Here is a 12,498-nt window from a genome sequence, read left to right as displayed (position 1 = left end):
TGTAAGAGAGAGGGAGCATAGTCCCAGACTATGCAAAATAGCCTTGTTTGGAGAGCTTGGGATTACTCTAGGGTCTATAAACAAGGTACCAAAGTACATGAAATAAGGGAAATCAAATCATAATTCATAATTATAGAAAAAAAAAATCATAATTCAGATTGCAATTAAACCCTTTTTGATACAACAATTAAACCCTTAAAAGTCAAAAACCCTCAAAACAAATATGAAACCCATAATATGGACTAGTGGAATCAATTGGCATTAACTTGGTGTTCGCACCACAGTACAAAATCCAGTCCTTTGGTTGCATCTGAATGGTGTAATATTGTTTACATGATCTCAATGATACTAAAAACTACAAAAGCAACTTTCCTCCTCAACATAGCAACTGAGATGTTATCACATCTCATAGTAAACGTCTGAATATGTCATCATTTGTTTAATAATATCTTTCCATCTTGATCATTTCATAAAAGAATTAATTGCAAAAGGAAAGCAACCATAGCCAATCCCTCAAAATAGTTGCTAATCCAAACTTTGTATATGAAGAAAACTCAAGCATACAAAACTGTGGTTTTTTTTTTTTTTTTTTCTTTCCTTTTTTTGATAACAAGGGTGTTTAGACCTCTTTAAGTATCTGACTATTCCCTTGAGCATGTACAGTCCTCCCATCCCACACACACTGGGTAATTACAGGGAAGAATCACTTTGGAATGGCCCCAAGACGCTAGCAAAAGGATATTATGAAGCCTTAAGAACTACTAAGCTAACCCCTTAGCATAAAGTAAACTTGAAAGAAAACTTGAGCATAAAGTAGTAAAGACCTATGTAACTCATGACTCTATGAACATGAAGAAAACTTGAGCATAAAGTAGTACTGTACGTTTTTAGACCCCTTAAAACACAATCAAATTAACCTAGTTATTTAGCCAAGTATTTACTTAGTCAAATTATCAGATCTAAGTTAACACAAATATATCATATCAATGTAAAGTGTGGAAAATAAAGAACACAAAAATATGATGACCCAGGAAACCAAACCGGTAAAAAACCTGGGGAGGATTTAGCCTAACTATCCTCAAGATAAAAAGCAAATCTACTATGAAAGAATTGAAGTTTGTACAATAGCAACTTAGACCACTAACATCCTATTGCTACCTCGAGTAGAAAACTTACTACTGCGATCCCATGATAGCTTCGAGTCCACGGACTACTTCTTTCTTTGGCCTTTGCAAAACACAAACATCCACGTTTATGACTTTGAGATCCCACTCAAAGGTTTAGCAACACAAACTCTCCTGTTTGTGACTCCAAGACCACCTTTGAAGGTTTAGATCATCAGCACCTTTGATGACTAGAGAAGGCAACAACTTCTACAACACCGAATTTTGAGATTCTTCAAGTAATAATACCAGTAGAAAATATGAGAGAGCTTTTTAGGTACAAAACCCTAAATACAAAAGAGGCACACTCTTCTCTCTCTTAAAAGTCTTATAAAAACGTGCTTAGGATTTCCTTTATATACTAGGAGAAGTAGATCTAAAACTCTAATCCTTAATGGGCTTGAACTGTTGTTTGGGCTTAATTAAAATTTTGCAAATACGACTTTCGATCGATCGAGCCTATTCTTCGATAGATCGAACTAGGCAAATTCTGAAATCTTCTTTCTGCAACTTGTATGTTCTTGTGTGTTCACGATTTGCCAGTTATTCTAAACTTTTAGAACCCAACAAGTACAATCTTCATCTAGATGCCATAACTATGTAATTTACAAAGATTGGCGATTGCAGCTTCAAAACAATTAAATGAAAAATATGATTGCTAACTAATAAACATGGAAAAAGTACACCAGTGTGAGAAGGTGTGGAATAAAATTATTGCTAATCAACATACACGAAGCTCCATCTCCTTTGGTCCTCTTCATACATTGGAGCATATCATGTGTCATCGCTTTAAGTTGCTCATTCTGTAGTCTAACAGTGCTTCTTCATTATGAAGTACCCTAGTAGCCACCAAAACCCCAATGTTGGGCATTGATCACAATTCCATCATACCTTGTTATCTTATATATGTTTTGCACATCAACTTGGGTATCTAGGAATGTAATCTATAGCATGCTGGTAGAGTATACTACACTTGGCTAGAAGGCCATGATAGCACCAACATCAGTTTCACTTTAACCATCTAAATATAATCCTTGGCTAGCGCCTGGCTTCCTTTTGTGGCATTTGAGATGGCTTAATATCAAGCTTGTAACAATGAGGTCCTGTAGATTTTTGGAAAGTTCAACACAATTCAATGGCTTTGTTTCAGGTACAACTATGCTGAACAATCATTAATAGTTATTACTTAAAATGGGAGAACTAGAACACACATCACACACAATCTTTTTTATAATCAGAACCAAAGAGTGGACATTTTGAATGATTAATTGAAACTTCTTCTATACTAAAACATAAGATGGGTACAGAAAACCCAAAACAATGTGTTGTACGTATAGTCCATTCTCTTTTTTCTATTCACAAATTCACAAGCTGTTATCATAAAAATTAAAATGCCATAAATTGCATTCTAACTTCATGTGTTTTCTATGTTTAATTAGGCCAAAAATGGCATTGCTTAGCTATGTTAATAGTGACGTAAGTAAAAACAGTTCATTGTTGACAATTTGATGAAAAAGTAACCATGAAAAAAATAATTATAATAATAATAAAAAGAACATATCAAATACAAGGAAGAGCAGTTCAAGTATTATTGAAGACAGCAAGGTCAACAAGAAAAATCAAATGAAAGAATCAGATGATGGAAATGTCAAGAGAGCCTCTACACCACAAGATGCAGCAGAGAGTGCGATACATGGTCATGTATATCAAACTAAGTGCAGCAGACAAGACACAAAAACGTTGCTACCAAAGGATATCTATGGCATTTCACAATTGTAGAACAAGCAAGCAACTCAGTAGAGGACAACAACACAGATTTCTTGATTTTGATGTTTTCCTGTAATATGAAATTTATCCAAACTCATGTACTTATATGCCAGTACAATAAACAAAACTAATAGTCTTGCAGAAAATCTAGGTGCAGAAATACTTCTTATTTGATTCCAACTAGAGCTATTATCATTACAATAATATAAAATCAACAGTTCATCTAAGAATATTATTTTAGAAGAAAAAAAAGTTAAGAAATGTAGAACTACCTATGAATCACATCACAAACACAAACAGGATTTCAAGAAAGACCTTATAAAAGCTAGAAATAATGGATATAGCATTAGATACCCAATACCCCAACAAACTCCTAGTAGGCATTCTGGACAATAATTAAATACTCCTTGAATATGCCTTCCATAAAATCAATTTAAGTATCTCCAAGAAATCCTCCCCTCCCTCGCCTCCCCCACCCCTAAAGGCCACCATCCCATTTCCCACACTTTGCTGCCCAATTGTAGATTTCTTTTGCCAACACTTCAATTCAAAAGTGATTGGATGTTAACATTAACTCTACTTGAATAACTTTAAACTAGTAAAGAGGCTAAGGTAATCAATGAAACAAATCAAAAGATCTTTCCCTAGAATCAAGATAATCCCACTACTTCAAACATAAAAAGGATGGGTCACAAGAAAATTCTAAGATCCTGAACATCTCAAGACGGATTCACACAACTTCAAGCTCATAATGCAACACTGGAAAAAGTTTCTAGATTGCAAATAGAACCTTACCAGGACAGTCAGTAGGTTGGCCATTCTTGCGAATAGCAAAACCAAGGCCACTCCAATGAGGAGTAGCTATTGGTTGTTAAGGCAATTCATATGCATCACTTATCCTTCTACTATCAAGAATAAGAATTTCATCCATAGTCATGGAGAAACTTTTAATCTGAGCATGGACATTTTCTTGGAGTTGGCTCTGTTGATCAACAATAGAGGCTTTACTAGCCATTCTATGATCTCTGCATTTACCTCATCAGCATTCCTTTCCAAACAATTGTAGCTAGATGTTCAAGTCTGTCATGAGAAAAAAAATTTGGATTTTAGGACACCCAATGAAGCCGAACCCTAAGCGACAAAGGTAGCATAAATTCACATGAAGCCAAGTGGCAAAGTAGGGAACAAACGAAAATTGTATTATTTGCATGATTATAAAATCAAATGATAGTAGAAGCTCAAAACCTAACATAACTTGATTTTAATGATTGCCTGACTTCCATCCAACTTTTAGCTTCTTTGATATTGTGCATCTACACAAAATGTAAGACATGATTTAAAAGTTCACTCTTGGCATTATCTATTAATTAGTTAAAAGATATACATGATCAAACTAAGTGCAATAGACAATGCAAAACAATGTTGCCACTAGGGGTGGCAAAATAAGCCCAAACCCATTTGCCCGCCCAAACACACTCACTCTAATTGAACCCAAACCCACCCAATTATTATTTGGGTTAAATGGGCATCAACCCAATTAGACCCAGTAATTGTTGGGTTTTAACTAAAAACCCATTGAGCCACATTTAACCCAAAAACAATTAACCCAAATTCAACCCAGCCCTTCCCATCTAAAATAAAAATAAAAAACCTAACCCTAACACTCTTTCAGCCTCTCTAATCGTTTCACTAGGTTTTCAAATTTTAAATTTTTCTTTCATTTTCTCAACCTCCAATCATGTATTCAGATTCCTAAACCCACCTAAGCAAACCAACCTAACAAAACCCACTTGCGCATGGCTCCACTGCCCAACTCTCATTCTCACTCTCACTCGCCTCACTCCTCTACCTCACTCTCCTCTCCAAATCGATCTCGAATAGCTTTTCCAACCTCAAAAATTCCCCTTCTTCTTCTACACTCTACCATGGAATCCAACTTCACAACATAGCGTTTAATCATCGGATGCTGACTCCGGTTTCGATCGGCATTCGATTCCTACTCCATTGCCTATGAAGCCTTCTCAAAACAACAACTTCTTCGTTCTCCGATCAATGTCAAAATCAAACAACTTCTTTGATAGGGTTTGTGATTTGTTTTCTTTTTCTTTTTTTTCCTCCTAAAAACAATCTCTCTCTCTCTCTCTCTCTCTCTCTCTCTCTCTCTCTCTCTCTCTCTTAATTCTTTACTTTAGTTATGGATTTCGATGTGGTTTCAAAATCGGAAGCTGAGGTTGGTGAGGTTGTGGAGAAAGATCCGACTGGACGATACATTCAGGTATGAGATTCACAATCTCTTTTTGTTGTTTGTTTGTCAAGAAAATTAGTTGCAAAAGATTGAATGTAGAATTTTGAGTTTTTCACTTTAGGGGCATTTTGGTAATTTCTATAATTGGGTAATTGGGTGGGTTGGGGTTTACCCATAATAATTACGTTGGGTTGAATTTGGGTTAGAAGCAATTAGTTAAATGGGTTTTAATGGGTAATTGAGTTTTATATACCCAATCCAATTATGTCCACCCCAAACCCACCCAAATCCACCCGTTTGACACCCCTAGTTGACACCAAAGGAAACCTAAGGAATTTCACAATTGTTGGACAAGAAGCTCAGCAAAAGACAACAATGTAGATTTCTAGATTTTGATGTTTTCCTGTAATACGAAATTTATCAAAGCTCAACAAGTACATATACTCCAGTACATTAAGCAAAAACTGATAGTCTTGCAATCAAATCTGGGTGCACAAACATTCTATATATATATATATATATATATATATATTTTGGAATGATAATCTGGGTGCACAAACATTCTATATATATATAATCAAGAATATTAATTTAGAAGTAAAAAGGTTAAAAATTATAAAATAAATCACATCACAAACACAAAAACATGATTTCAAGAAAGACCTTGTAGAAGCTAGAGATAACAAACTCCCAACAAGTATCCTAGAAACAGTAATTAAATACTCATTGAAGATGCCTTTCCATTAAATCAATTTAAGTGTCCCCAAGGCATCTTTACCTCCACTTTGCTACCCAAATGTAGATTTATTTTGTTGACACTTCAGTGCAAAAGTGATTGGATGTTGACTTCAACTCTACTTGAATAACTTTAAAAAAATCAATTTGTTTAAGGAAATAATTAAAGAAGTTAGGGTAATCAATGACAAATCAAAAGATTATTCCCTTGAATCAAGATAATCCCTCTACTTGAAGTGTGAGTAAATAATAGAATCAATACAAGTAGATCTTATTCCTTTGAATCAAAGAAAATTCAAAGATCCTGAACATCTCCAGCTGCACTCACACAACTTCAAGCTCAATAATGCAACATTGGAAAAGGGTTTTTTATTACAAAAAGAATCTTACCAGGACGATTAGTAGGTTGGCCATTCCTGCCAACAGCAAAATCAAGGCCACTCTGACAAGGAGCAGCTATTGGTTTGGAGGCAGTTCTTGTGCCTCACCTATTATTTTAGTATGAGGCAGAAGAATTTCATCTATACGTGGAGAAACTTTTAATCTGAGCATGAATGTTTTCTTGGACCTACTTCTATTGATCAGCAAGAGAGGCTTTACAAGCCATTTCTCTTCTGCTTTTGCCTCATCAACATCCCTTCCCAAACAGTTAAAGAGAAAAAAAAAATTGACATTAAAGGACAACCAATGAAGTAGTACACTGAATGACAAAGGTAGCATAAATTTTGGCTGAATCAACAACTTAAAAGAAATTTTACTTTGTTACAGTATTTTAAATAGATGCGCAAAATCAAACAAGCTGAAACTTGGATAGAAGTGAGACAAACATTAAGATCAAGTTATGTCACATCTACTCTTATTTGGCTTTGAACACCTTGCAAGTAATACAACTTTTTCAGTAATTAAGATTTAAGAAGTTTTGAAACCAAAATAGGCACAAAATATATATTTAATAGTGGTGAATCAACCTAAAATTCTTAATTATTATAATACTACATTCAGTTCTATCTTTAAATACCATAGAGACAAGAACTAGAAAATAGTAGATCCCTAACCATGAACTTTATATGCTAAGGTTTTGTTTGTTTTAGAAATGTAAATTTAATTTCACCAACAACTTATTTAAAGTTTTTTAAAGCCTCACTTTTTTTTTTTAACTATAGTTGTATTTTTAAACAAAGTAAGACAGTCAAAATAAGGTCATCCAAACACAATCTCAATGATAATTTACCACTTCTTTTAAGTACATTTAAAATAAAAAATAAAAATCCTTAACTAATGCATTCACTTATAACAAATAGATCTGACACAATACATGACAATTGATAGGGTTGAGCCTTAGGGAATAGTCTTTATTTATCATTATTATTATTATTACTATTGGTATATTATGCATTCATTAATATTTTGAAATCAAAACCTTACCCTTTATCTCCTTATTGTGGAAGAGGAAGTCATTTGAGGTAGATCTCATTGTTATATATGGCAAAATTGCTTTAATTAATTTGACCATAACATCAAAATCCATACAGTTACTACATTAAACATAAGCTTGTATATCAACATAATTGGGTAAAACATTCATTCAAGAGGTTAATAAAATCCAATCAAATGGTCTACACTACTGATATGGTCACTATCTTTTCACATTACAAACAACATCCTTAGTGAAACTAGCTAGTACCAATAGCCACATATAGTTCACATGCAAAGCTAACAAACAAGAGAATTCAGATGACAAAGTCATAGTTACACTGACCTGGTATATAGAAACAATTTATTTATGTCTGCTTCTAACTGTAATTGTCATGGATTGCAAGAGTTTTCATAGCCTGTGAATATTTTTTGCAAAAAAGCAAAAAGGTCATACAAAAGCACCCAAAAAAAAAAAAGATAAGAAAGCATACATACATGAAAGAAATTTTTAATCTTTATGACTAATATTGTTATCAAAAACCCAACTCAATTCAATAACAGTCATAGATTTGACTCAATTGAGTAGAGTTTGTTGGTTCCGAAGTGAGAAACCCGTTTTTTGAAATAGGGAATAATATTTTTAGTAAAACTGTTGTCACAAACCAAGGCTAAATTTATGTCATATTTGTGAAATAAAATCCAAATGACTATCACATTTAGCTATGAATTAAACTGTACATTCAAAGTAGTTGACTACAACATTAACATGAAAGAAACAATATTAAGGACATATATCTTGAAGCAATACCTTTTGGCCAGATAACGATGCCTCACTTACTAAGGTAGGCTCTTAGCTTTTCCAATAAATTCATCTTTATCATTGTAGTCACATAAATCCAATCTTTTACTTCATCGGCAAATCTAAAATAAGCATGCCTCCAAGTCCTATTAAAGAAGAGAGCTCCACAAATTGCCCAAAAGCCAATTGTGAATCCAACTCCCATACCAATGTAGAAGCTAGAGTTTTTAGAATCATCTTCAACACTACCAATTGGTGATCTATTCAAAGATTGTTCCTCAATTGTGCAGCTTTTTGGAAGAGGATCACCACATAACTGAGGATTTCCAATGTACCTAAGGGCATCAAATGATTGAAGCTGGGTGCTTGAAGGAATTCTACCTGAGAAGTTATTGTATGACAAGTCCAAGAGACTAAGAAATGTCAAATTAGACATGCTTGGAGGAATTTCACCTGATAAATGATTTCGTGAGAGATCAACTGACTCTAACTCTTTCATACTCCCAATTTTTTCTGGTATCTTTCCCATCAAATGATTTCGAGACAAATTCAAAAAACGTAATTCGGAAAGATCTGAAATTTCAGTAGGGATTGATCCGGATAAGTTGTTACTTGAAAGGTCTATGAGCCTAACTAGTTTAACATTCTCTTTGTATTCCATTTCTTTCCCTTTGGGAACCAACTGAACATTATCAACATATATAAGTGATTCTATAAAAGACATAAAATAAGAAAATGAAATATCATAGGAATTTGGTAATGCCATGGAGCTAATATTTTTCAAGCAGTTTGGTATGGATCCTGATAGGCTATTATTGGCAAGATCTAATACTCTAAGAGAAGAAAGTTGGCATATTTGTCGAGGTATACAACCCTTGAATTCACTTGATCTTAGACGGAGAATTAAAAGATTTTTCATTTCTCCAATCCATAGTGGTATGATGGATAGATGATTATCACCCATATCAATGAGCCTCAGATTTGAGCATTTTTTCAACGATGAAGGAATATCTCCATAGATGCTATTGTTTTGTAAACGCAGTGATTGGAGGTTAACTAAAGCCCCCATGGAGTAGGGAATTCTACCTAGTAGATTATTGCTCCCTAAGCTTAAATGGATCAAAGACTGCCAATACTTCCAGCAGTGAGAAAGTTCTCCTACTAAGAGATTGTTTGATGCATCTAAAACCTCCAATTTATTGTTTCTAATTTTCTTTTGGCATAAGAAAGTAGAAATGGGTCCATAAAATGAGTTGTTAGCTATATTGAGCACTTTGACAGTAGAACTCAGAAAAATGTCTGATACATCACATTCTATGTGGTTGTTAGAGAGATTGATACCTGTAATGTTTAAAGTCCAATTCCAAAACCAACTTGGAGCTTTGCCTGAAATTCCTGACATGGACATATCTAAAAAACTGAGGGATCTTTGTGATTGTAGCCACGAAGGAAAATTAGGACCTATCTTGATTGAGCTCATGGAGGCATAGTTAAGTTGGAAGGGGGGAACCCAATTGGAATTGACATTAAAGAACAAACTTGCTTCGGACATATAGAGCTTCTTTAATTTTGAGAGTTTTCTAAAATGCCCTTCATCTATGGTACCTGTTAAAGAATTTTTTCCAACATACAACACCTCTAACTTAGAGAGAAGCCCAAGACTCTTTGGAATGGTGCCATTCAACTGATTTTGGTCGAGGTATAATGTTATTATACGAGATAAATTCCCAATGGAAGAAGGTATAGGACCATTTAAAGAATTATGTCCAAGATCAAGATACGTTAGATGCTTAAGTTGGCCTAACGGCTCTGGAATTTGTTCAGTTAGCTTATTGGAAAACAAGGATAGATATTCCAATTTCTCTAAATTGAAGATGCTAGGCGGTATATCGCCTTTCAAAGAATTGTAGGTCAGGTCAAGCCTTAAGAGGGTTGTACTGAGATTAGAGAACCAATTAGGTATCTCATGATTGAAATGATTTCCAAGAAGATAAAGGAAACGAAGAGACGTGAAATTGACAAATCCAAGAGACGGATTTAGGCTATCAAGCTGACAATCAGCCAAGTATAGATCCAAAAGAGATGGGAACTTACTCATTATTTGAAGCCAATCAACTTCTCTGTGAAGGTCAGCTGAGCTCAGGTCAAGGTATCGAATGGCAGAGAGACCAGACATCCAATGAAGGTTATCTACATAGAGGCCAGAATTATTTCCAAGAGACAGATAGCGAAGGCTTGAAAGGTTCCCAAGCTGATGTGGAATGAGTCCACAGAAGTTAGCGTCTGAGAGGTCAAGAACTATGAGACTAAGCATTGAACCAAGGAAAGTTGGGATCGGAGTACAATTAAAGTCATTGTAACTCAAATACAAGTAGTTCAATTGTTCTAATTGGAGCAACGAACCACTAATCTCACCGCCTAACCTCAAATTATTGAGGTGGAGCTCAGAGACTCGACCAGTTTTAATGTCGCAGAAAACTCCGTCCCATATACAGCAATCTTTATGGTCAGACCAGGACAACAGGACGTGTTCATGATCAGTGAGACCACGTTTGAGGGTTAGAAGGGCTTGCTTGTCTTTTTCATTGCAAGAGATATTTGAGATTGACTCTGCTTTGAAGAAGAAGACGCTTAAACTGAAGGTAGCAGGAAGGAACCATACTAAGAAAAGCACTTGAAGAGTTGCAAAAGAGGCAGCCATAGTGACGAAGGAAGAGACGTTTGAAGGAAGAAAATCTGAAGTGTGACTATATTGTAATTAACTCGTCATAATATATATAGTGATTCTTTAAACCCTTTCTCATTTTTCTTATTATTATATTATTTTAATCAAGACCTTGACTTGTTGACCAGTGCTTTTATATTATTTTAAGTCAAACCAACAAAGATCAACGCTAACCACTCAAGTGATGAGAGGTTGATCCGTTTGGATATCGTTTATTTTGTTGAAAATTGAACTGAAAATATTATAGCAAAATAATTTTTAAATGTGTAAATAGTACCGTGGAACCTATTTTTAATGAAAATTTTGTTGAAAACAGAGATTTGTGGGTCCCGTGAATAGTGCACAGGACCCACTAAAAAACCACCATAGCCAAAGAAACATGCTTCAAAAAAAAAAAAAAAAAAAGCAGACACGGACGTGGGCAAAGCTGTATCCAAACGGGTACGTAGAGACCGTGGGAAGAGATTTATTTAATTTGGTAGCTTCTTTTTCTTTTATTTTATTGTACTATTTATAAGTTTCATTGTCCTGTTGGTACTATTTATAGGTCTTATTGTATTATTCAACTAGCTTTTAACTTTTTTTTTTCTACACTTTCAGCAAAAAGTTTTCAATTTTAATTAAATAAACTGTTCCCAAACGGACCCGTAGTGTTAGGTTCATTTCAGAATCGTCTTTCATGTAACAATGTAGAGACTTTCCATCAATATCATAATCATCAAGAATTTGAATTATTGAATTATTGTTTTTATTGGGTGACTTGTTGACTATTAATCTATTATGCAATATTTTCTACCGTGTGACAAAATTTTCATGTGGGGCCAGAAATTCATGTTAAGGAAATTGTTTTTGAAACTTAAGGCTCATTATTGAGTACAAATGGACCCATTGTGTTAGGTTCATTTCAGAACCGTCTTTCACGTAACAATGTAGAGACTTTCCATCGATATCATAATCATCAAGAATTTGAATTATTGAATTTTTGTTTTTATTGGGTGACTTGTTGACTATTAATCTATTATGCAATATTTTCCATCATGTGACATAATTTTCATGTGGGGCCAAAAATTCATGTTGAGGAAATTGTTTTTGGAACTTAAGACTCATTGTTGAGTACAAACAAACCAGTTGTGTTAGATTCATTTCAGAACCATCTTTCACGTAACAATGTAGATATTTTCCATCAATATCATAATCATCAAGAATTTGAATTATTGAATTATTGTTTTTATTGGGTGACTTGTTGACTATTAATCTATTATGCAACATTTTCCACCGTGTGACATAATTTTCATGTGGGGCCAAAAATTCATGTTGAGGAAATTGTTTTTGGAACTTAAGACTCATTGTTGAGTACAAACAAACCAGTTGTGTTAGGTTCATTTCAGAACCATCTTTCTAGTAACAATGTAGATATTTTCCATCAATATCATAATCATCAAGAATTTGAATTATTGAATTATTGTTTTTATTGGGTGACTTGTTGACTATTAATCTATTATGCAATATTTTCTACCGTGTGACAAAATTTTCATGTGGGGCCAGAAATTCATGTTAAGGAAATTGTTTTTGAAACTTAAGGCTCATTGTTGAGTACAAACAAACCAGTTGTGTTAGGTTCATTTCAAAACCATCTTTCTAGTAACAA

The 12,498-nt window shown here is 34.2% G+C and overlaps 1 protein-coding gene across 8 annotated transcripts; it reads right to left on the bottom strand.

Moving 5' to 3' along the window:
* Positions 1-1,732: 1,732 nt before the first annotated feature.
* LOC115991997 (receptor-like protein EIX2) lies at positions 1,733-10,856 on the bottom strand. 8 transcript variants are annotated; one of them, XM_031116023.1, is made up of 6 exons: positions 8,135-10,856; positions 7,670-7,742; positions 6,301-6,547; positions 4,176-4,243; positions 3,726-4,010; positions 1,733-2,266 (listed from the first exon to the last, which is right to left on the bottom strand). In XM_031116023.1, the coding sequence occupies exon 1, from the start codon at positions 10,824-10,826 to the stop codon at positions 8,157-8,159; it is 2,670 nt and encodes an 889-aa protein (XP_030971883.1). In that variant the 5' UTR covers positions 10,827-10,856; the 3' UTR covers positions 1,733-2,266; positions 3,726-4,010; positions 4,176-4,243; positions 6,301-6,547; positions 7,670-7,742; positions 8,135-8,156. The 8 variants fall into 8 exon arrangements, with proteins under 8 accessions (XP_030971883.1, XP_030971882.1, XP_030971881.1 ...); XM_031116022.1 differs by having other exon boundaries at positions 4,186-4,243; XM_031116021.1 differs by lacking the exon at positions 4,176-4,243.
* Between the last annotated feature and the right edge of the window lie 1,642 nt (positions 10,857-12,498).

Source organism: Quercus lobata, chromosome 5 (assembly GCF_001633185.2).
Source record: "Quercus lobata isolate SW786 chromosome 5, ValleyOak3.0 Primary Assembly, whole genome shotgun sequence".
Classification (NCBI taxonomy): Eukaryota; Viridiplantae; Streptophyta; class Magnoliopsida; order Fagales; family Fagaceae; genus Quercus; species Quercus lobata.
The sequence above is the reverse complement of the archived record's forward strand: the minus strand, read 5'-3'. Positions and strand labels throughout refer to the sequence as shown.